This window comes from Eschrichtius robustus, chromosome 8, assembly GCF_028021215.1.
Source record: "Eschrichtius robustus isolate mEscRob2 chromosome 8, mEscRob2.pri, whole genome shotgun sequence".
Lineage (NCBI taxonomy): Eukaryota > Metazoa > Chordata > Mammalia > Artiodactyla > Eschrichtiidae > Eschrichtius > Eschrichtius robustus.
In genome coordinates this window covers 114,540,892-114,566,251 of record NC_090831.1, presented here as the reverse complement: position 1 = coordinate 114,566,251, position 25,360 = coordinate 114,540,892, and the positions used below count along the sequence as shown (strand labels likewise).

Genomic DNA, 25,360 nt, shown 5'->3' with positions numbered 1-25,360 from the left:
AAGGTCAATGAGTCTGATTCTCCTGAAAATGACATCAGACTTTACAGGTGGACAAAGAGGGCCTGACCACTTTTTTGTCACCCAATTTGAGTAATAAATGGTGTTTTTTAGTAAAAAAAAAAATGGAGAGAAAACCAAGTTTGTTTTTTTAATTACTGTTTTTAAAAGTTAATTAATTAATTACATTTTAAGCCCATTTTGAAAAGTAACTATAGGATAGTTCCTCTAGCACCTCCTGTGCCAGGTACTGTTTTCAGCACTTTATAGATATGAATTCATTTAACCTTCTAATGGCCCTATGAGCTGGTCCTATTACTATCCCCATTATATAAAGGAGGTCCTGAGACTCAGAAAGGTTAGGTGATTTGCCCAAGGTCACGCAGTAAATGCTAGAAGGCTGCATTTGAAGGCAGGCAATCTGGTCCTGGAGCCTCGATGTAGGAGAAGCATACTGAGCGTTACCCGGGGTCATATGCAAGAGAAAGGGGTTAAGGTATAGGGCTGAGAAATGGCAGTTGGGGAGTTTCATCGTGTGTGTGTGTGTGTGTGTGTGTGCACGCACACGCTCACGGAGCCTGCCTATGCTTTGAAAGTTAAAGTGTTCATTAGTCAAGGGATCCTGTTGCCCTTAGTTGTTATAGATCTGACAATCCAAGCAGAGAAAAATTGACTTTTAGGTAAGCAAAATTTTAATTCATCATTTTAAGGCTTAGCACTAATGCCTAGTAACAATTTTGCAAATGTTAAGGGATCAGGGTAAATCTATTTGCATGTCATTTCATAATAACTTGAAATTTGGCTCCCATTTCCTAAATCTTCATGGTCTGTTGCTCAAACAGCAGGCTAATCTAGTCATAAGGTAAAAATACCATCAGTAGGAAAAGTGGACATTGTGACCCCGCTGGGTTTCCCTCTGCACTTCTGGGAATGTGTGCTCATATAGCAAGTCAAGGGCAATCACCACTAGTGCTCTGTAGACAAACAACAGAAGTAAGTAAATGTTGTCACCAGCTCCATGTGGTATCACCTTGATCCCCTGAGGCAAAGGAGCTGGTTTCCAGTACGACTTCAGGTTTCCGGTTCCATGGTTGCCTTTGGCCATTAGTCTCCTGAGGCTTCCTCTCTTCTTATCTCCACCTTTACTCCTGCCAGAGTGGTTCTCAGGGTCCTGAACCCCACCAGCGTCTGTATCCATCTTGTTAACATCCTGAGCTGAGAGTGTTCCCACCCCCCTGTCCTAGCACTTGCTGTTGCAGAAGTCCTGTGTTCATGAATGGGACAAATCCAGGTCATGAACTGGTGAGAAGGGGAAGAGGAATCCATCCAAGATAACCGTGGAGTTTGGTCCACGTTGGGTCTAGTCTAGGGGTTCTGGGTGTCAGGTCTATTCACAGCCACACGGGGGCAGCAGAGGCACAAAGAGCAGTGTGATGAGACGGGGTCGCTGCCACCTTTCCTGGGAAAAAGGGTCTCTCCTCCCCTCTCCAGGCTGACCCTACTCTATCATATTTTTCTAAACTTAAAAAGAAAAAAACCCACACATGTAATATATGCCCATTGTAGAAAATATTAGAAAATACAGTTAAAAAAGGGAAAAAAAATTACAATCTTTTCACCTAGAGAGATGTTTACATTTTGGAATATTTTATAGATATGTATTTATATTGTACATCCTCCTCTGTTAAGAGCCTTTTCCATTTAACAAAAAACACTGGGTATATATTTTTATATCAGTAAATATATTTCTACAGAATCCTATTTCTTTCAGATTTTGATAAAGAGCTGTCATCTGAGGAGCACTGACATAAAGCACATGTGATTCTATGTAACAACAGTCCGTGTTTTGCAATTGTTTTTTCTGTTTTACAATAATGGCCACAGCCTTTTTAATACGATATTAGTTATTATGCAATATGAGTTATGGGAGCATATGCATATTTGAGCTTGGGGTCAGCATATCTGGCGTTCTTCCCTGAGAGCCAGTGGTGGTTTTCTTTCTGTTTCCTTCACTGACTGTGGAAGTTTTTCCCGGCCATTCAGCCTGCTGGAACCTCGACTGAGAAAACCGTCTATCTTATGCTGGTGGTGTTCTACTTGTCCCTTGATTGGCAGGAGCCTCCCCTGTGGTTCCCCCAGAGGCCCAAGTGCCGTCTCTTCCCTCTTCCAAACTTACCTCTCCTGGTAGACAACCTTTTATGGTGGAAATGGCTGATACTTGATTAACCTGCAGTCTTCCCACAGGTAGTCTGATGAGGGAGTTGCTATAGTCTTAATCTCTCAGTCCAGCAGCTTTTAATGTGCTTTGGCTTGAGAAGTCAGGGAATAAAAGCAGAGCCGCTCTTGTTCACACGAGGAAGGGCCTTCCTTGCCCCCGACTTCCTCTTCTCCCTTCTTCTTCTGTTCCTGCCAAGCGCCTCCCCTCGCCAGAAGACACTGCAGTAGCCGGAGTGACTGTAACATGAACCGTGGCAATCTCCTGCCCTAAACCAGTCAGGAGGAGTTGGTGTGTTGGGCCCGTGGTAAGGGGAGATTTTCGGACCCTTTATTCGTCACACCGTGTGAGTGACCCAGTGTTTGAACTAAGCACAGGGTAGGGCCCAGCGAACACACACCTGTGTTTGTGTCCTGTTCGTGCTTCTTGTATTAACGTCCTTTGGAGGTAGCTGGGCAGAGGCAGAAAGAAATGGCTGTGAGAAGTGGACAGGACCCTGGGTCACCAGAAGTGGGGTGGGAGACCTTGTGTGCCGTTGTTTCATTTGGCACGATGTGGCAGGAAAGGCGAGTGGGTACGTGGACCAAAATAAAGACAAATTATACCTCTTTACATTTTACCACTTCTGTGCTCCCTGCCACGAGGGACTTTCCATCTATCCAGATGAGAACGAGCGCTCAGATTCCAAATCAATCCCGCCGCTTCGCTTAGTACTCGCCTCAGCAGCAGCCATTTAGCATGCTCTTGGCTTCTAGGCAGAACAGCCCCTTTTATCTGAGCTCAGGAAGCTGGAAGAGGATGGAGACAGGAGAGGAGACTTCTGCAGCCTTACCCCAGGAGCCTGAGAGCAGCCGAAGCAGTGGGAAGGCGATCCGCTAATCGCATGCCACCAGGAAATGTGTGCGCTGAGAGTGAGATGGCTTCCCAGGGGGCCCTCCTTCCGCTGCTGGATCAGGATATACATTTGCACTTGCAAAGTCCAGGCGAGGCCATGCGTGGCGCCGGAGGGTCTTCCTGGCCTTCCTTGCTTATCTTTCGTCTCTCCGAGCTGCATGTCTCATTCTTGAGAGACCCTGTCTTTCCCCCACTTTCTAGCCTTTTCTTCTGCACAAGTGATGCACATGTACTGCCCAGCCCATCCATTTTAGGTGTCTGTGGCCCAGTTTGCTCCATTCATTTTTAATTTTGCCCTCGTGCTGTAGGCTGTAGGGCTGTGAGCCACTATCCCTCTCCTCAGCCCTGATTTGTAGACTCATAGGAGCTTAGGCTTGAAATGTACTTTAGACATCATCTCATTTAACTGTTAATCACTTCCTTTTACAGAAGCGGAAACTGAGGGCTGATGAGGTTAAGATCATCCATTTAGAGGCAGGACAGGGACTAGACCTGAGCCACTTACTTTCTCACCTGGCCCTTACCTCGGTCTCTTTTGCCGCTGTCGTGCTCTCTCTCCAAGGACCTCTGCCTTTCCCAGCACGGGGTCAACCGTAGTTCCAAACAAGAGGGCCCAGCTTGGGATCTGTGTTTTAGGGGGCCCTGCTCTGGCTTTCCCCTAGCCACGCCCCTCCCCGTGGGATGAGGAGTCAGCAGGAGCAAGGCCGTATATCTGTCTGGAGCTCTGACCTGGCCCTGGAGGGAGCTCGACGGAGCAGGTGTCGGGGGTACCCGTGGGCAGTGTTTGCCTGGCTTGGGGTAGGTGGGGTGAGGAGAACCCTTAGGATGTATGACATGTGTGGGATGTGGGCCTCATTGGTATTCTTTCTCCAAACCTCACGGAAGGTGAGGGATGTGCTTGTCCTGTCTGTGTTGTTACCAGAAACAAGAATTCATTAGTTTTCCTCTTTGACCTTCCTCTTAGCTACAGTCCTCCTCTCTGTGTCTACTTTTCTTGTTCTTTAAAATCTGCATGTGATTCCTGATGGAGGTCTTTCCAGCCAAGCCCACTGGGCTCTGACTGCGCTCTCCTCCTTTGTTGGTTTAGCCGCACAGCCGCGTCCGTTTGCACCAGTTTTGTCTGTCGGCTTCCTCCTCACTGTTGTGTCTTCCACGTGTGAAGTCTTCTCTTCCCTTCGGCTGACTGTCATCAGCTGGTCCCACTCTCCTGCTGTGCACAGAGAGGCCGTTAGAGTGCTCAGGAATGACCCACGTCCAGGAATGACCCTCTGCAGACCTTTATCTTGGTTTAAATCACTTTTCATTTCTCCATTATCTCTAACTTCTGGTTGTGTGAAGAGTATAAGCTTTCTTTTCAGTTGAAAATGTTACAAACTTCAAAGGATTGTTGGATACTAGACTAAGTTTCCCAGAGAGTTTACAAAGGCATTTTAGTAGGATTCCATGGTAAAGTTAGACATTCCTGAGCCCCAGAAAACATTCTAGAACTCTCTCTTTTTTGTGTTCCTGGGTGAGTAGGTGATAGAATATTTCAGAAGTGCCCTCTGGTCCCTGAAAAATAAACCTCCTTATAATGTGGCAATTACACAGTAAGAGAAAGGAGAGCATTTGTATTTTTAAAAAATTTAGGCCAGAGCCCCATGAACAACTTTCAAAACTTAAGTGAAAGATCATAAATAAATGAGTATTTATTCAAAGTTTAGGATTTTAGCAGAATGTGATTATCTTTTGTATAAGAGTTTGCACTTTAGTATTTAAAAGTCTTTGAGGTAGTTTGAGAGTCTCCTTAAATATTGTTATGTAATGTTTTGAATTATTATTAACATTATATCCTACCACCTCCCCACCCTCCGCCTAAGGATTTTGAGGTAGGTGTTTTAGCTTTTTTTTAAAATAATTTTATTTATTTATTTGTTTATTTGGCTGCGTTGAGTCTTTGTTGCTGCGCGCGGGCTTTCTCTAGTTGCGGTGAGCAGGGGCGACTCTTCGTTGTGGTGCGTGGGCTTCTCACTGCGGTGTCTTCTCTTGTTGTGGAGCTCAGGCTTTAGGCGCACGGACTTCAGTAGTTGTGGCGCACGGGCTTAGTTGCTCCGCGGCATGTGGGATCTTCCCGGACCAGGGCTCAAACCCGTGTCCCCTGCATTGGCAGGCAGACTCTTAACAACTGCACCACCAGGGAAGACCCTGTTTTTGCTTTTTGACACCTCCCCCCAACCCTCCGTACTTGGACACTAATTCTAGAAGACTGGGGTGGGTGGGGAGGGATTCGGGTGGGGTTTTGCTTCGAAAGGACATGGATGCCTGCCTCTTCCATCATGAAGCCACCTAACGTTCACGCATATAATTTTTTTGCATGTGTGCACTAGATAAGTAGCACTTAGACTTTTTTGATCATATTGTTTTACATGTTGTGTAGTGACCCAGACACACCACACATACATATACATCACATTCATAACTAATATGAAAGTTTCACAAATGAATACTTATTTACTATGTGTGATGCCCTCAGATATTGTGTGTTGTATTTGACTCTGTTTCATTAAATACACCAGTCACACCCCAGCTGTTTTCACAACCCACGAATGGTTCATGATTTGGAATTTAGAACTTACTGCTCTAAGTAGTTCCATAAGTAAAAAAAAGTTCCTTCATTCCTGTGGGAGGCTGATTCACCCAGAGGGTGATTTACTTACACACACAAATGTGCACACATGCATTATAGCCCAGCTAGTTCCATTTCTGAGTAAGGTGTGTTACAGGATTTGATGGAAATTGTGTTTATAGAGAGTACCTGGTTTGAAGCTCCTGGCACAGCAAGTAATTGGGAACCATCAGTTTATTATTTTTCCTGGGTCCTAGTTTCTGACTCCAGTGGGAAATTAGGTGCTAGAATGTTCAAAGTATAAGATGCAGTGACTGTATCACTAGCTCGTTCTCTCTCGCTCCCTCCCCACACCAACCCCTGCTGTTTCCCTTAAATAACAGAAACATAAGAAAACAAAATTAAACCAAATACAAGAAAACACATGAGGCTGTTGATGCATTTCCCAGTTTTTATAAGATTGTGTCTCACACTCTTGGCTACTTTTGAATGTTTTGCCCAATTTCCTTTGATATGCCTCCCAAGATACAGGGTGATGCTTTATTTTGGGCAAGGCTGGCAGCTGCCTTTAACTGCTCTTTTACCAGGAGCTGTGTGAGGACAGCCATAAGGTTTATTTTTACATCTCACCACAGGACAAAATCCACATTTTCAATCAAGTGTTGGACCCTCCAATTTAACAAATTGTGAAAAATGTCTTGGCCCAGATAAACGTCTCTATAAATTAAGACCTTGCTCCCGGAAGCCCAAGAATTCATTAAGCCATAATTAGCCATGATCACTGATGATTTAACATACAGTAATAAAGGAGAAGTTTAAACTGAGCTCTGAATGCACTGTTGGAAAGAGAGTCTGTCCTATGATTGACTTTTTTATAGCTTTAGTTTTAAAATACTTCTTCCATTTCATCTGTTGGCTGCCTTTTCTCCAGCCAGCCCTTTATGCAAGCAGGGTAACAGCTGTCATCCAAGCTCCCAATGCTTCAGGCCATGGCATCTATCCCAATGGCATCAGGGAAAGTACCACATCATCTCAGACCAACATATCAGTTGTGAAATTCCAGGCTTTCCTGTAAAGAAACTCATCTGTCATCAGTGGAAAGAAATAGCAAGCACTCTGCAAAGGTGTATTTGTTTCAGCAAACCCAGAGTACCCCAGAAGGGGATTCTCTCATTATTCTGTTAGCTGGTGAGGTCAAGAGAATTAACTTTGACTAAGTGCCTGAACTCAGGACTTAAGTAATGTGATTAAAAACCATGGTACTGAGATCTAAATTCAGGTTTCTCTTCCTGGGAGCTTATCGCCGTGTTCTGGTGAATATTACTGACTTAGTAATCCTAAAGCCATCTCATCGGCTCTTTTGGTGTCCAGTGGAGGGACAGGTCTTATAGCTTCCATTTTCCTAAACAAAGCTCAGGTTTGACTTCCTGACACTTGACGTGGGCTAAGGAATACCTGTTATTCTTTTATCCATCATTTGCATTTTATTTTGGTATATCCAGAGATCTGCCAGGAAATGTTTATTTTACCCTATTGCTTTTATTTGTATCAGATCACTGAAACTTTGTTAGTATGTATCTCACTGCCATCAGATTCACTGTGGCCCTTCTGTCTGCAGTTTGGTCACTGTAATCTTTTCGTATTTAACGGTGGACACATCTCTTGGTTGTGCTGTTGTCAATGTGATGCTTTTTTTTGGGGGGAGGGGGGCTGCGCTGCGCGGCTTGCAGGATCTTAGTTCCCCGACCAGGGATCAAACCTGGGCCTCGGCAGTGAAAGCACCAAGTCCTAACCACTGGACCACCAGGGAATTCCCTCAATATGATGTTAATGTCACTGGATTTAAGAAAAATCTACTTAACTAAGAAATCTTTTGATCATTAATTTTATTAGGTTATAGGTTCGGGTACCATGGTGTGCTGAATTGGAAAGTACGTGAGCTATGGAGTCAGATAGGTTTGGGTTTACATCTTAGGTCTTCTAGTTACTGGTTACATGTCTTTGAAACCTTTACATAGTATCTCAGTATATGAAGTTCCAGAACTCAGCCAGTGGACACTCAATCACTAATAATTTTCTTTCCTTATGACAAAAATGAGTGTTTCTGTTGTATGAATGTCTATGAATTTCCCAGACTTTATCACATCATGGAAATCTATTTAGATTTTGGGGAGTGGATGAGCTACCCTGCTTTCCTTGGGTGGAATCCCTCTGTTGCTGATGGATGGGGCCTTCAGAGTGTCATCATTCCCGCGAGTTCACCTTCGCTAATCCGAGTAGGAGAAGCAGCAGCAAACAGCGCATTATGAATCCCTGTTGCTTTCCACCAAAATTTCAAACTGAAAAATCTATTTTGAACTACATGTTTGCTCATCTTCAAGAGCTGGATTATAAACTGTTGGAAATCAGGGGCCATTAAACCACCATTTTCATTTGCAGTGGATTCAGAATATAATTGTCTTTGAGTTTGCAAAGGATGTGCTGATGAATGCCAAGTAAAGCACCACACCACTAGTAAAGACACAGCCCTTCCTGCTCGCCCAGCCAGACTTAGATGGTCCTTCTTCCAAACTGATAGCACTTTACACCTATAGCTGGGGTTCCCAACTTGAGCCTAAGGGGTTTAGGTGTGTCTGGCCTGTCAGAGGCCTGTCTTCAGAACAGACTGTGGAGGCTCCTGGGAGACTCTTCATCCTAGGGAAGGGGTCCCAGGCCTCGTGATCACAATCAGAAATTGGAAGGGAGGAGTGAGTCCGAGTATTGTGTGCAATTGGTTTTCTCAGTGGTTCATGCTCTGAAGCCTGGACAAAGGGCAGGGATTGAGCAGGGAGGAGGCGCAGGAAGGTTGTGCATAAATGGGGACTGTTGGTAAAAATGGAAATGGCGATTTTGCTTTAAAAACACCTTAAGAATTTGGAGCAAAAGTAAATGGCTGTGGTAACATCTGGAAATCTGCTGTCTAATGGAAGCCTGGATAGAGGAATGTCCTCCACCAACTCCTCCACGCACAGAGCACAACTGAGCTTCAACACCTTGGAGCTGCCAGAGCAGGCAGCGGGGTGCCCCATGGGAGTTGAGGTGCCCATCAGAAGCGGCAGCCAGCATTACAGACGTGGCTCTTCAGCAGCCCACCAAGGAAACAGTGAGGCCCCTTTCTGTAGTTTAGCTGGTAACAAAGACCCTGTTGATTGGCACCACAGGAGGAGGCCAGAATATGAGAGAAAAGGTTTGTGCCACACGGTCAAGCATAGGTCTTATCTATGGCTCACCTGTGTATCTTCCCCACGAGTTCCAGAAATACAGCAGGGAGAACCCAAAGAGGGCTTTGGGGCTGGCATTACAGGATGTTGTCAATAAAATGTGTGCCACTGCCCACTAGATCTCAGCTCTGCCAGAAGGAACGCTCACCCAGGAAGTGGGTGTGTCACTCAGCTCTTAGCTTTGAAAAGGCAGCCGTGCAAGCCAGTAAGAATGGGGCGCTCTTGGGAGGTCCTGGGAGAAGAAAGTGTGATGAGGAAAAAAACTTGCTGCATCATACGATCATTTAACTGCAAACTTTTAATTTTTTTCCATCTTTACTGAGGTGTAATCGACAAGTAAAATTGTGAGATATTTGAAGTGTGCAACGTGATGCTTTGATACATGTATACATTGTGAAAGGATTCCTCACATCAAGTTAATGACCTATTTACCTTATCTTTATTTTTTGGTAAACACATTTAAGTTCTACTCTCTTAGCAAATTTCAATTATATGGTACAGTTTTATCACCTAGAGTCACCATATTTTACACTAGATCCTCAGACCTTATTCATCTTATAGCTGAAAGTTTGTACCCTTTTACCAACCTCTCCCTATTTCCCCACCCCCAGCTCCTAGCAACTGCTTGTCTACTATTTCTATGAGTTCAACTTTTTTTTTTTAAAGATTCCGTGTGTCAGTGATACCACGTGGTATTTATCTTTCTTTGTCTGGCTTATTTCACGTCGCATGATGCCCTCCAGGTTGATCCATGTTGTCACAAACGACACAATTTCCTAAAGTAGAATTTACAGTAATCACGCTATCGGTATTTCTCAGCCTTGAGTAACTCACAAAACTCTTTTAAAGAACGTGTTTCTTGAATGTACAGAAACATAAACCAGTCTGTACTGCTTGTGATTATGCTTCTAGATAACCATAAAGCAAGAAAACGTATAGCTAAGTACTAAAAAGACCTCCATATTAATAGAATTTAATGATATGAAATAATGGGATGAATGATTTTGTTTTGCTTAAATTAAAACCACTGTACAAGGTAAAAATACGGTGTAGATGGGACCACACAGGGTCACTGAGTTCAGAAAGCCTTCACTGTACATGCTGTGGCCTCCAATTCTGCCTCCGCTCTTATCCATTGAACTGCTCAAAGCAATAGTCTTACTGCCGACCTGTCCTTAGTTGGCTTAAACCTGAGAGAACTTGTTTCGCTGGTACTGGTCATGGGGGAAGCTGCAAACTTGGGAAAACCTGCATGTCCTTCCAGCACTTGGAAGCTGTTCAGGAGATGGGCTATGGTGGAGGCAAGTTATCTGCCAAAGCCCAGAATTCTTCTGCAAATGAGTGATTTGCTGATGCTTTTCAGTGAACTTGTCTGGCTTTCTGATGTTCCATCACAGCATGAATTTTCTGAAAATCTTTGAGACCCAAGAAGAAAGCATCTGCTTGGAAAACCTCTCCACCTTGCCGAGTGCACTGGGCTTGGAGAAGAGGGATGGGGGCTAGGAGCAGTCTCTGGGCTGCTCACGCAGAGTTCATCCCCGAGGCTCTAATTCAGGAGTGTGTGCTGTGGGATCCTTTTCTATGGCCGCACTGTTCAGAATTTGCAAAGAAATTCACCATCTGCTCCTCCTGTGACCTGACGTCACACAGAGCAGAACATACCGTTCTCACCCTCAAACCCCACCCTTGCAAGGGTGTGCACAGCTGTTCAATTTCAGGGAGAGAACAACTCCTTTTCTGCTCCTGCTCTGTGTCTTTTCCTGGAGGAATATCAGAGTCTGCATCAGAGGATGGCTTCCAAGATCCTGGCTCTGCAGGTGTGTCCAGCTGAGCAGGCTTCTTTGCTCCCGATTCATATTTGGGCTTCATTTCTGCCTATGGCGGTGCTATGAGCCTTCCAAGTACCACAGGCCTGAGGTGCTCATGGCTGTTTGCTCCCCGCCATTCTTGTTTTCTTCTCCGTCTCTCTCCCTCTCTTCAGATCTGCCATCTGAGCAGCTGCCGCTCAGAGATGTTGCTACCCCTTCCTGTCACAGCCATCTCCTCTGGCCACCCCTCCACTTGTTCTCTGCTCGGCATCTTCTTCTTCATGCTTTTCTGCTTTCTTGCATCTTCTTCAATGTTTCTCTTCTCTTGGGTGAACGGATTCTCCTTGGTTCACCATCACCAGCCAATTTTTGCTTATTTTTTTTTCTCAATGGCTGACAAACAAATCCCGGGATTATCAGGGATGATTTGGGCCAAAGAGATGACTTACTCAGAACAGCACAGAATGGACAAGCTGCTCACGTGGGCGAATTCTGAGCCCCGTAAGCTCTGCGACTCTGGTGCTGGAAGACAGTGGCGTACGTGTCTTCACCAGAGGAACATTTTTCTTGGTACTGTGTTCAAATTCTGACGCAAAGCCACAGCAACTTCCCTGGAGCCTGGGGCAGAGATCACCCACAAGCATTCTCTTGTCTCTCAGACGCCCTTCATGGCTTTGATTTGTTGTGTTTGCAGAACTCTCCTGCAGCAGCTGCAGAAGCTTCAGACTTTGGTGATGGGCAAGGTTTCTCGCACCTGCAAGCTGGCTGGCACGCAGACTGGCACCTGCCTCATGGTGAGTTTCCTGAAGGGACAGCACCATCACTGCCCCAGACCACTCCCCAATCTCCAGTCTCTCCCTAGCTTGCCATGTCCAAGTGCTGGGGGGGGTTCGAGGGACCACGCAGCTCACTCCAAGGCTGTTTCTCCACTATGATGTGACGGTGATTGACTGCGTACGATCTGCTGGCCTGATGGAGGGGAGTTGTCTTCCTGGACCTCCCAGGTGTTGCAGGTGTAAAGGTTTGCTCTGTGGATCTCGGAATTGACGGCTCTCCACTTTCTCTCCTTGTCCTGCAGGTTGTTGTGTTATGCTTTGCCGTTGCATTCGGCACCTTCTTTCAGGGCTATGGGCCCTATCCTTCTGCCACCAAGATGGCCCTGCCCAACCAGCATTCCATGCAGGAGCCCTACACAGCCTCCGTTGGTAAGACAGCACTCAGCAACTTGGGAGGTGTCTTGTTTCTTTTCTCTTTCATTTCTCAAAACTTAACTTTCTGAAAGAAGTCTTATGTGAGAGTCTAATTTTTTTTTTTAGATGGGAGGACTTTATTAAACCACTTGGTTTAGAATAGCTATAGGATAAACTTCCCTGGGTACAGAGCAGTGGTCTCAAAATCATTTATCCATAAAAATGCATCTATATCCATTCCTTGGGAGAAGGCAATTCAATATCACTGTTCCCTCTCCCCCATAAAAAACATTCATTGAATAGACCCACACAAGCATCTGCCCCCGAATTAGTTACTCTGCAGTTAACTGTCATCGCTGTGACCACCAAGACATTGCAGGAAGTGTTCTTGGCTTCTGTTTACATATGAAAGTCTAATTTTTAAGAACTGGTAAAAGTGTAACTTCTCCATTGAAGGGAGGAAGAGAGCCATGGGGGTGTCTGGTGCCCAGGCTGCTGGGTCTCCCCTTGTGGCACTCACCCACTGGGCTGAGATACCCCTCGGAATTCTCTAGAGCTCAGCAGAGCACAGTTTGCAAACTACTACTCTAGACTGTGTTCCCTGGCAAATTCTGATGTCTTCTTTTTGAGTTCTGATAAGGGGGAGGGATGCGCATTTGGGGGGAAGGAGTGGGGAGAGCATTAAGTTTTCCATGACATTTTCAAGGAATTCAACTCAGTGGAATTGTATGGACCATAGTAAGCATCTGTAAAATGAAATTAAAGAATCAGCCTGTCTTACAAAATGTTATGCCCAAGATTTAGAAAATTTGGAGAATCAGGTGTCAGAAGTGATATTCTCACCCAGATCAATGATCTCTCTTAAGTATGTAGGAAATAAAGAGGTGATATGTAGGGATCATAAAATACACTAGTAAGAACAAGGGTGGTATTAGGGGGTACTGGATTTGGGGGGTAGGCATAATTTTGTGGTTCTGAAAGATCCGTGGACTTTGTCAGGTAGGTGTATCCCTGCCACGTATATGACAGAAAGGCTAAAATTTCAACCAAATAATTTCATTGGTCTCCCGGGAAATTCTTTTTTCCCTAAGGGAATGTATCTCTAAATTTAATTGGAAGCCAATGGGAGCATAGTTTCTCTGTTGTAGAAAATTGCTACGAGCCATCTAGCTATGCAACTATCCTATAAAACAAAAGAGAATGTCTCCGTTGTTTGATTTATGACTTTGGCTATGTGTCTTCTCTCCAGTTTTAAATGAAAACACAGTTTTCTGCCCTTTTACCTTCTCCCTATGCAAGACCTACTCACTGGGAATGCTTATTTTAGCTGCGTCTGGACCTCTCCAAGTATTTGACTCCTATTCTCCATGAATTGTTTCCCCCAGATGGTTGGGGGTGGGGCATGGAGGGGAGTTTTATTTTCAAAGCAGTGGGGTAGCAGTATGCTTCCTGTTTATTTGCTTTTCTATTGTTCTTCCAGACTTTTTATAATTGGTATCATTTTTCAATGCACAAAACTCTGAAATCCTGAAGCCTTTATAGAAAGCCAACTCCAGTTGGCACCCTCTGTCCTGGGCAACAAGAACCCATGAATTGTCATCTGCTCCCAGCCCTGGGCATCGAGGGAGGGGATGTGATGTACCCTTGTGGTCTCTCGTAACACCTGCTACTTTGCTTTGTTCGCAGTGAGATCCAGGAACCTGCTGATCTATGAGGAACATTCTCCCCTGGAGGAGCCGTCCAGTTCGGCCTCGGCTGGGGAGCTCAGGCGCTGGGACGGAGGTTCCTCCCTGCTCAGGGCATCAGGGCTGGAGTCCAGGCCTGACGTGGATCTTCCCCATTTCATTATATCAAATGAGACCAGCCTGGAGAAGTCAGTGCTGTTGGAGCTGCAGCAGCACTTGTGAGTCAAATAGATACAGATTCACCTCCTCTAAGGCACTGACGATGGGTTATGCGTCAGCAACGTGCAGTGTGGGGTGTTGACTTTCCCACTGGCCTGGTCCAACCCTCGGCTTTTTCAAGACCTATTTCCAGCACCCGGACTCTGGAGAGTCTATTGCTTGTGAACAGCTGCCCCTAGCAGAGATTGGGGAAGAGACCTGGTGTGAGCTGGCCCCGTGTCTGCTGCGCCACTGGGGAGCTGACAGTGGTGGCTCCAAGAATCGGGGGAAAGGGCTTGACTCCCTTCCTCCCTCAAAGCCTCACAAGTAAACATACAATCCAGTAACAGCAGTGTACTTGCTATGCAAATGCAGCCTCAAGACACTCCCCAGCTTCCTTCCAACTAGAGATACATATATGTCATGCTACATGTCAGTATGTAGTTTTATGATTTATACGTAAATAAACATGCATTAATTATAATTATATAGTTATAATTACATATTAATATTGAAGGACACTTAGAGAGGCACTGTGCATGTATGCGTTTCCATATTGAAAATAACATACATTTGTCTCCAATTCTCCATGAGGTGTTTCCTTTAGATAGTTATGAGGAACAGTCCTTGTGTAAACACAAAGGCTTGTACAACTGCTGGGCATCGTTGTCATGCTGGGGAGATACCTGGGTACACCAAATGGCATGGGAAGGAGCGTCTGTATCCAATCCTGGTTATACATGGTGTGGTTCGTGGTCTAGCTGAACTCTGCCTCTGTGCCTCCCAGAAATGATGCTATTCCAATGCAAGTGGGAAAGATTTTGTTGCACATTCTTCAGTTTTCTTCCCCTAGTGTTGCAGGGGAAAGTTGGTAATTATATATACTATTATATGTTTATATTATATTATACATGTATATAGTGCTTTATTATTATTATTTATAGCGCTTATTATTTCAAGCACTATGTAAATATGACATATACAGTAAATCCTTTGAAATACTTGAAGAGGTTAGACATTATTATTATTATTATTATTCCTATTTTAGCGAATTGTGGAGCTGCCACTAGGAGTAGAGAAGACTGAGCTGCTCGACTACTTGACTCATGACACAAATCTTCTCTCCTCTTGTCTCAGCTCTTCAAGGCCCCATTGAAATCCCTCTTTTTCTGGGATGTCTTCCTGATATCAGAGCCCTCATAGCCCTCCTCTGAATGCCTAGAGACTTTCTAGGCTGTTACATAATTTAATAATGTATTTATTTTCTGTTATATATTTACTGGTATTTCAAGTTAGTTTGGGTGTTTGTTTTTTTTTTTTAGTCTTTATCTGGAATCTTTTAATCTTTATAAAGATTTCATCTTTATCTAGATTTTCTTTAAAAAATCTTTATTCTAGACCAAAGATCAGTCTTTATCCTTTTATTTTCTCCTTCCCAGAGTTTAGCATAGGGGTAACTAACCATCCTCAAGAAATACAATCATTTAAAGCAATGTACAACAAATCAGTATCAAACTTCCATGCTTATCCTCTGGGCTGGAATGTCTCCTTTGGCATGAGGCTAGAGGCAGGAATGTGGATGATGGATAGGCTGGTAGCGGGAGACTTCGGGAACAGGGGAGAGGACGAGAAGCGTGCTTGGGCCAGCCTGCAGAGTCGCAGTCATGGAATGATTGTGTCATCCTACCGAGCATGAGGCAGTTGGTAGTAAGACCTCTTTTTCCTTCTGATGCCTTTGCAGGGTCAGCACCAAACTGGAGGGGAATGAAACACTAAAAGTTGTAGAACTCGACAGAAGAGTGAACGCCACCTTCTAAAGAGACCGTCGCCACCTCCTTCTATCTCCTCACTCTACCTTTATGTCTCCAAACCGCCTTTGTCATAAGCTTTTCCTTTTTGCCACCCGATCTTGACCGAAGACCTGGACGTGCAGTCATGGCTTTGGATGCGAGGACAGCCTGGGATTTCCACCCACGGTGAGAGAGCGCCTCCCCCGGTCCCACGTCCCTCCCTGCAGAAGGGAGCCCGCCTCTCTCCCTCCCTGTTGCTTACTGCCATAGGAAATTATCTTAGGGTCAGGGGTGGGACGAGCAGGCTTGTTTCTACCGACAGTGCCAAAAAGATACTGCCTGCTTCTCACCGGGGTGGATGTGACCACCTCTTTGAAGAAGAGCTGACTCTTGTTCATTCGAGACCCCCAACTCGAGCCACAAAAATACGAGGATGCCTGTTGGAATCTGGCAAAGCACTGACTGACGTCCTGCCTTGCTCAGCCTGGGTCTCTCCTGCCGCTCTGCGCTGAGCCCCCGCTGACTTGTCCTCCGGCACTGGAGCTGGAGCGAGGCGTCCCCTTCGTACTCTCAGGCCGCAAGTGCAATGCCTGAAGGAATCAGGCTTTTCTACTCCAGGCAAACCTGCCCCATCATGTTGCTTGTAGGATTTCTCCACAATCTGTGTCCCCACACGCCCCTAGTTCTGCCTCCTTGGCTTCTCCTCCCCATTTGTAAATAGTATTTATTAGCTTGCTGAGGCTTCCCTGGGCAACCACACTGAAGACATCCGGACGCCTCCCTCCAAGCTAGCAAAGTCTTCTGTTGGCCTTTGGAGCGAAGAGGGCACCCTAGGCTCTGGGATCCCCAATCCTTCCAGGCCATGTTTTGCTTTCTTTTCTTCTTTTTTGCTGGAGCCCTATAATTATAGTTGGGAAATCTCCCTAAGCGTGTGTCCTCCTGTAGAATGAACTCAGAGGGAAAGTTGGAGCAGTGCCTTGCTCAGGTCTGGGGCTCTGTGGATAGATGCTTTTTCTGTCCCATACCCATAACAGGGAAGGGAAGCCCTGTCCCTGACAGCAGGCATTTCAGACAACCCTGCTAGCTTGTCTCTCTCCACCTCCCCTGACACTTCTGCTTTCCCCCTCCTCTTCTGCCTCAACACAGGAGGTGAGCCTGAGAGGCCTGTTGCTGGGGTCAGAGTAGGTGACATTTGTGTATCCACAGTCTTACCTTTTATAGTCAGGTTTGGCTACTTTGCAGCTCACCCAAAGAGACACGACCTAATCCCCCAACCTACTCTTATTTTTTTTAATGATTAAAAGTAACTTTTGTAGTTTTAAAAAAACTTTCCTCTTTCCTACAAATAAGAAATGGAAATTGACTTTTTACTGTATAATGTAGAAGACTCCCCTTAAATGTTTTTCCCTAGCTTGTGAAAGATTTCGTGTAAGAAATTTGCTCACGTTTTGTATTTTATTTTTAGTAGTAGCTGAAGCACCCTCAGCTTTAACTCTCTCTCTGTCTCCGTTTCTGTCTCTCATCTACATTGTCATTGGAACCTGTACTTAGGAGAGATTAAGCCACACCTGGGCCTTCTGTTCCATAGCAGACACAGGATTTGGTGTCATTAGCATTTGCCGTCAGACCTCATAAGCAGATCTGGTACCTTCGGGGCTCACCGTCAGTGATTTCTCTCTCCCTTCTGTGATGGAGAGAGTTCTGGCTGGGAGGCGGCCAAATTCATCTTCTTAGCACTGATGTAAAGCTGGATCAGGATTGCAGTGGTCCTGGCAGCCCTCTCGGTCCTCTGCATGCCTCTCGCTGTCCTTTCCGTTGGCCAGGGAGGGCTGAGACCGGCTGGGCTGTGCAGGAGGAAGGATGCTAGCATGCGCCCCGCTTCTGTTTCCCTCTACCTTCTCCTCTCCTTCTCTTCTGCTCTAGACCCTCTTGGGCCTGGCTGGTGTCTGCTAACCATGGGCCACTACTGACCCATCCCTCTCTTTAAAATGTCATGTAATTATCAGACACGGGCAGCCTGTGTGTGGGGGGAGGGAGAGGGCGGCTAAGAAGGTAAGAATATGGAATTAACTCAAGTAGTATTTGGACGATAAGAAAGGCAAGCTTTTGTATGTCAGTGAGAATGGGTCATCTTACCCACCTGACGCACTGGAACCAGATCGGATTTTTAAGTCTCCTGGATCAGCCTGAGGAGAAAACCAGCTCTTCTGAATAAGGAGGGAGAAGGAAAAGGGCAGCAAACTCCTAGCGCCTGTCTTTAGTGCCTTGAGGATTTTATTTCCTCCCTGACCTACCCGTGCTTGACATCACTGTCTCCAGCCCTCCATACGGCAGGGCTTGATCTCTGGGAAACCGTTCTCCCCACAACTGAATCTGTGTCTAGAGACCAGGGACATCAGCCTGAGAGCTCAAATGGCCATCGTAAGGGGATCCAAGGACCAATTGCTGCTATTATGAGAAAGACCTCTGCCCTCCACTCCTTGCTTGGGCGAGTAAGGGGAACTAAACAGTTATCCCTTTAGGAGGATGTAATGGAGTCAAGAGGATGCAGAAGAGTTGGATAATACCAGATTGGTTCCAAATAGTTATGAGTGTGTGCACCTTTTCTTTTCCAGGGTTAATCCCACAATGGCAGTGGATTTGTTTCCCACCCCCAGAGCCATCCCATAGATGAGTCAGTAATACCTGGTTAGCCCTGAAGATGTCAAATAGTTGCAGCCTTTTGGCTTCTGAACCTCAGTTTTGGAAAATAAGAGACTGTTAGCACAACCATCAATCATAAAGAATCAATGTTAATGATAAACATATTAATATATTTTTCATTATGTCAACAGCTTTTCCTCTTTCCTTTCTTTGATTAGCTTAGTGGAGGAGATGTCTTGCAAAAGTTCAGAGAACACGTACTTTTTTACTGTGTGAGACCTGAGTAACCCAGACCCCCCAGTGAGGTTCTATTCACAGCTCTTGACTTTGCACTTAGAAATGGATACTGTAAATGAAAGGCCTCAGTGCCAGGTTTAAGAAAGGATTTCTGTGAAGTGTTAGGACTCTGGAGCCTAGCTCACATAAAGGGAGTGTTATATAAGAATCTGACAGCTGAACTAGGTTGCTCCTTTTGGGCAGGAGGTGGGGATGAGGTTTGACACCAGTACAGGCAAAATTAGATAACCTTTTTATGAATATAAATGATTTTGATTTAAAGACCTAATTTGTAGATTGTGAAAGCAGCTTTTAGCTCAACTTATTTACAAACCGACTGTAAATACCATGTTTTTTTCTTCCTAAATCTCTCGGTTTAGCCTGAATGCCGAGAGAGGGCTGTGTGCCCTTGGAGCAGGAGTCTTGAATTGGTTCACCTTTATTCTGGCAGTGAGTCAGTGTCCAGAATTTTTGACAGAGGTGTTTTATGAAAATGTTTTTAGCACTTTGTGCCTCCTTCCTCCTGTGTCCCCACACCAAGCAAAAGACACGGATCAGAGGCCCTTCGGGGCCAGTGCCTCCCAACACACGTGTCACGTGAGCACGTTGCACACTCAAGAGACCTCCCTCTCCTCATCGAGGAGACGGAGCATCCGTGCCGGCCTTGCTAACGTGCGGAGATGGGAGACGGAGGAGAAGGCATTAGTCTCCCCCTTCTCTGCCAAGAGCTCTTGTCACTAATTCGATTCTGTTGAATCCAGTCTTTGAGAAACCTTTATTACAGACACCAGCTCTCCTGCTTGCGGTGCAGGCAGGACCTGTGAGACAGACCAGTAGCAGGTGGTGCCCTGGTCCGAGTCATCTTCTTTGAATGCTTTTCAGCTGAGACAATTAGGAGACGTGATCGCATGAGCCCCTCTGGGAGGGCAGCTACAGGAGAGAGTAGGGGGCTGTGAAGCAGCCAGAGACAGAGTTCAGATTTTTCATTCATTCATTCATTCATTGAGTCAGTCATTCACTCCCAAGGAAGAGTGTTGCAGAAGGCCCTAGTGACTATTGGGGAAGAAGGGGGCTGAGGAAGCTTCATTAATCAATAGCTCTTCCAAAGACCCATGTGCCAGCTCTCTCTCTCTCTCCTTTTTCTCTCTCTCCCTCTCCCTCTCTCTCTTCCTTTTGCGCAGGCACGCGCACACATGCACACTCGCACACTCGCACACACGTTCCTCCCTCATCTTGGACGCTCGTTTGTGCCTTACATGTGCCTTATATTTGAATCCAGGATGCCTGAGAACTACCTAGGGGCTGAGAGATTTTATATACAGCTTTGTGGTACTAGACTGAGGTGGACATGGGAAAAGGAACTTTTTTCCAAAGGCTCAAAAATGGTTTCCTAAAAGTGAGCCATGATCAGATTTGCACATCAGGAGAAAAGGAACAGAGTTATGTCCATTTGGAAAATCCCATCTTGCAGAGGTGCAATCACATCAGAAAATGGCCAGCCGGGATTAAAGGTATTGTAAATCCTCAGAGCAGAACATTTTCTCAGCTCAGAGGAACCTGACGCATTTGAGGATTAAGGTTCCATGTCTCCGTGGACAAAGGGTCAGCACCTACCACAGGACAAGACTAGGTATTGTTTCATTTTGTCCTTTTGGGCAACATAAAATCTGGGAATGCTTTATTTTGTCTTGGTTTCTAGAAGGAAGGGAAATAATAATGCTTGAGCACCCACTAGATGCTGGGTGCTGTGCTAAATAAGTCTTAATTTTATAGAAAGAGAAAACAAGGGCAACTAATTACTGTAGATGGATAAACAGCTAAGTGATATGGAAAGTGCAGCAATTTGTGGATCTCTTTCTGCGTGAACACGCTATAAACTTTTAAGGTCCTCTGGGCAGGGCATGCAGTGCCTACTCCCTAGGCTGGCCCTGCTGTGCAAAGTTCAGGTTTTTGCCTCATGCTGGAGATGCTCATCTCCTGTCCAGTTCATCCAATCCTCTGTGAGTTCCAGCTAGCAGCCTTTGCGTCCTGGAAAAGCAACACCAGCGGTTTTAGCTGTTTCTCTGCTCCTCTTCCTTACTCACCAGCTGGCTGAGAACAATGAACTTTTTGCACCGTGGACCCATGGCCTATGCTGTTCAGCAAATCTCCCTTTCAGATGAAACACTTTCTGAGTCTATGAAAAACACCAGCACTCTCTGACAAATTGTGAGCGACCCTTTTTAAACAATGCTGAGCAGACTCTGCACTATAAGCAACCATGAGCTTTAATGTCTCTGCTGAAAGGCTGGGCTTTCCTCTCTCTGGTGACAACGTTATACAGACCAGCAGTGTTTAAGTCTGAATACATTGTGAGTCTATTATCTGTCATATCATGCTGTTTTTTATGGCTTTTTATTCTTTATCATAGCTAAGTAAATACCAAAAAAAGTAAATGCTTTGTAGGATACTTGTATTTAGTTTGGAAAAAAAATGAACTGAAATTGTTATGCTTTTGTATTTCTATTTCTTGCAAATAAAATATTTTTTCTTAAATAGTGAAAGTTGAACATCCTGATACTCTGTTTTTAAAAGCTTTTCATATAAGCATGGATCTGCATATGTGTGCCTAACCATTCTTTCCTGATTATCTAGTCCAACTGAAAGAAGAGCCTCAAACCAGCAATTTATATGTTATCTAGCCCTGAATCCAAGTCTCAATTGGAGGAATATTGAGAAATGTAATTGTTTTTTCAGTCACAGGAAGAAAAACAGTATTCTCTGGAGATTTATGCTGCTTGACTGCTATTTTCGTTGTCTCCTACAACTGTTCTCTAACTAGATTTCAGAACTCCATGGATTTGATTTTGCTTTCCCCATCTCGGGATGCTTGAGGATGATGGCTTGGACCTGAGCCAGAAGAGAAGGATCCTTCCTCATGTGAACAGTTGCAGAGGACACCTAACACATATTCATGCTCCAGAAATTCTGATGAAATGGTTGATAAAGGTCAACGCACTTGAGCAGAATCATCTTTATTCCATTGCAATCTCTGTATTCACATTTAATTTTCTCTACTCAGAAAGAGTGGGGCTTCATTTAGCCTTAGAAAGAGTATCCAAGATGTTAGAGACTAAGGCCATGGACCGTGTTTACCTGGACCTCCACCCGCCTTGCCAACTTTTTTTTATCTCAGCAGAATGCCGAACCCTTCCTTGAGCTCATGGGTGCTTTGATCTCCTGCTGCCTTTCTTCTCTGAGCACCTTGACCTTCTCTTCTTCTGTTCCTATGCAAGTGTCCTTTCCCAGTGGAGGATTTTAGTCATACACCCTCCCTCTTTCTTATTCTGTGAGCCTATAATGGAAACTTCCTCCTTGACATTCTGATATCTTTCCAGGGGTGTGTGGAGGGTGCAAATACCCACTGGTTTGAAAATACTCTGTATTAATCGTGCCTTTGTATTTTCTGTATTTCTAATGCTTTGACATCTGGGACCTTGCTGACCCAGGAGAGACTGCTTCTCACAGGGGTAGCCAATCACTAGACAAAGTAAAGGACTTGTCTATAAGCACAACTTTCATATGCAAACCAACCAATCCAGAGCCCATTCCCCAACCACTTCCTTTATGGGCTCTCAGGACCTCACTATCCCCCCTGCCCTAATCACCTAATCACCATGGCGAGGTACCAGACAACTAGAAACAATCGCTATACCTCAGAGCCCACTGATATTTTTCAAACTAGCCACGCTTAAACCCACTTTCCTTGCGTTGCTTGTTCCTTTCTGCAGAAACTACAGTAAAGCCTCTTGCCTAATTTTTCTCACTCCCTCTGCCTCCCAGTCAACCCTGGTGCTTCCCTGTGTGGCCCTGCGTGGTGCGGCAAGCTCCCTCACCTTGGGGACTGTGAGTAACAAACTGCATTCTCTTTTTTAAAAAAATTCAACAGCTTTAATTAAAATTAATAATCATTATCACATATTTAGTAAGTACCCACTGTGTATTGAAATCTGTTAACTGATATAGGACAAATTGCAACCATAGCATAAAGCTTGTCTACTTTGGAGAAGCTAGGAAATTATAAGACATTAACTTAAAAAAAATTAACTTAAAAAATACTCCATGTTTATTAGTAAATATGTTGATAATGTTCCATATTCTTTCAACTTGATTCACCTCTCTGCTAATTAATATGTAGTCTAAATCTTCTTATAGATCACTTTTTGGATAAAGATGAACATTTTTTAAGCTTTTATTTTATTTCTTTACAAACAAACTATCTTTTCAATGGCAATTGTCTCCTGATCTGTTGGCCTCACCACATCTAAATAATAATAAAACCTACATTTTAAAACACATTCCTTAGGCATTGGAATGTCAAATCAGAGGCTGATCCCAGGCTCACAGGCATTTGGGTTTCACGGACGGGCCTCCTACAATTTAGAGCAATGTAACACAGATTTATTGTCTCATTTTACAGTGGTTGTCACTTTTGTTCCAGAGAAAATAAATGAGACCTACACAGGTTGATGGGGCTTGTTCATGGGAAAAGAAGTAAATCAGAAAGCAGGTGTCTAGAGCGCTAATCCTATGCTCAGTTTCCAGGGTGAATCATACCTCATATCTCTGAAAAAGAGAGCTTTCCAGGCAAGGGAACCATGGGATACAGTGGGGGGAAAAACAGGCTGGATTCAGGAGATAAAGGTTACGGGTTCTTGCCTCGTAATACCATTAACTTGTTGACCTTGAGGGAAAAGGAGACACTTACTGGGTGCCTATTATGTACCAGGTGATTTTCATGTATTATCTGTGATCTTGTTTATTTTCTCTAGAACATTTATGGAGGATATATAATTATCCCCTTTCACAGTTGAGGCAATTGGGGTTCAAAAAATTAAGACTCTTACTCAAATTATCATATGGCAAATTAGGTGCCGATGAGAGATTTAAGCCCTGGTCTTTGCTGACTCCAAGTACATAGTATTTGAACTACACTATGCTGTTTTTTAGAGCTTGAGAATTTGTACTTGTAAAAATACAAGAGTTAGCCTAGATCAAAGGTTGCAAACCTTCAGCTCATGCACAAATGCTTCTGGTTTGGCCCTATGATGATTCAAACATTTAAATATTGCTGGTTAACTTTCAACCTTCAAAGATTTCTCACACAACTCCAGATTTCCATATTCTCTTGAAAGACTTGAAGACCCGGCAATTTCAGGAGCTGAATAATGGTGGCCCTTAGATGGTGTAGGTCATCTCTGCCTGGCCACGTTTCCCACGCCCAGGCTGGTTCACTCATTTATGTCACCTACCTGGTCCTTCCGTCGTCTGAATTGACAGCCTCTGGACTAGATGGTGGCTGACTTTGTGGGAGTCACTAGAGGGGGAATAAAGGAAAAGATACTGTATTGGTGGTGGGACTAGGAGGTGAGGAAGGTGGTTAGTTTCACCCTGAGGGACAGGAAGTGAGAGGCCTGAGTAGGGAGGCAGTTGGGCTGTGAGTGGGGGAGGAGTCTACCCAGTGATTGCCTTTATAGGCACTACCAGAAAAAAAAATTTGCCATCTGGGCTCTGTTCTCCTTGGTCCCAGAGATAAATCTTCATTCATCTCAAATTTTATATTAAAAATCTTTTTAATGATCCCCCTTGCATAAGACCCTGTGCTTTCCATGAAGTGCTTCCTCATGCCTTCTAATGTAACTTGCTGATCATCCACGAGGAAGGTGGAGCAATTGTTAGTGTCCCTGTCGCTCAGCTGAGGAAGTGGAGGCTGTTAGAGATGCGAATGGCTCCACGTTAGGTTACGCAGTGAATGAGTGCAGAGGAGAATCACAAACCAGCTGTCCTGATTTCCAGCCTAGTACTAGTTCCTTTAACCATGCCTGATCTGGGGCAGGTGACGCTCTAGCTATCATCCATTACCTCTCTAATGGAATCACTTGGCAAGGTGGCACTGCCATATTCTTTTGCCCAGAATTCTCAGGATTGATTTTTAACCCAGGATTTGGGACATTCCCAAAGGCTCCTGTCTCTACAGGGAGGGGAAAAGAAGGCAGATGGCTCATTTCAGTTCTTTCCTGCAAAATAATCCAAGCCACCATTTGCGAGGCTGCTTACAACTTGATCCCTCCCCTCATCATTTGATGAGCCTGGGCAGGTCGCACAAGTTGATGTTGTCTTCCAATGGGCACAGCTGTTGCGAGATCTTCTGGCCATGTTAAAGAAGGGTTCTCACCCCAGGAGGAGCCCTTGTGTTCCCCTTCCTCCCTCTGTGCTGTCGTTTTTCGATGGAGGAGCAAAAATAACCATTGAGGGATACCGTGAAAGCTGCTGGAGAGGCTGCTGTGCTGTTCTCCAAGAAGTCTGTTTCAAAATGTTTATTAAGTGAAAAGCATTCGGGAATCGGGGCTGCCAGCGTGTTCGTAACTAATGTCCTCCCCAATATTACTGCAAGACAGATGGCAAGTTGAGTTTCCTGATGGGTACATGAGAGGTCCATGTGCTTGGGCTGGTTCAAAGAAAACAACTTCCCCCCAAAGAAGAAATGTAAATTTACAATCACCTACATATTTAGAGACCACCAGGAAAGAAAAGGCGCCTCTAATCCCCCCAATGTTTTCTTTCTTGGCTTCATTATCATTTAAATGCTTTCAATGGATGAGACAACTTTTTATCTTGGTTTGAGATAGTTTAAATTGTAAATGAATGCAGAAAAGAAAATACAGTTGAAATGGTATGTGCAATATTGCATACATAATTCCACGCAATCCTACCCCAGGGGCAGTACTTGACGGGGGATATAGGTTGAACCAGGAGGGGT

General features: G+C 44.8%; 1 protein-coding gene across 1 annotated transcript in view; it reads left to right on the top strand.

The window, feature by feature from the left end:
- CREB3L2 (cAMP responsive element binding protein 3 like 2) overlaps nucleotides 1-21,096 on the top strand; it is a 123,352-nt gene extending 102,256 nt beyond the window's left edge. The window contains exons 9-12 of the mRNA XM_068549525.1: nucleotides 11,474-11,573; nucleotides 11,858-11,984; nucleotides 13,656-13,872; nucleotides 15,594-21,096. Coding sequence (XP_068405626.1) covers nucleotides 11,474-11,573; nucleotides 11,858-11,984; nucleotides 13,656-13,872; nucleotides 15,594-15,669 — 520 coding nt within the window. The 3' untranslated portion in view covers nucleotides 15,670-21,096. The remainder of the gene's footprint in view (nucleotides 1-11,473; nucleotides 11,574-11,857; nucleotides 11,985-13,655; nucleotides 13,873-15,593) is intronic.
- The last annotated feature ends 4,264 nt before the right edge of the window (nucleotides 21,097-25,360 follow it).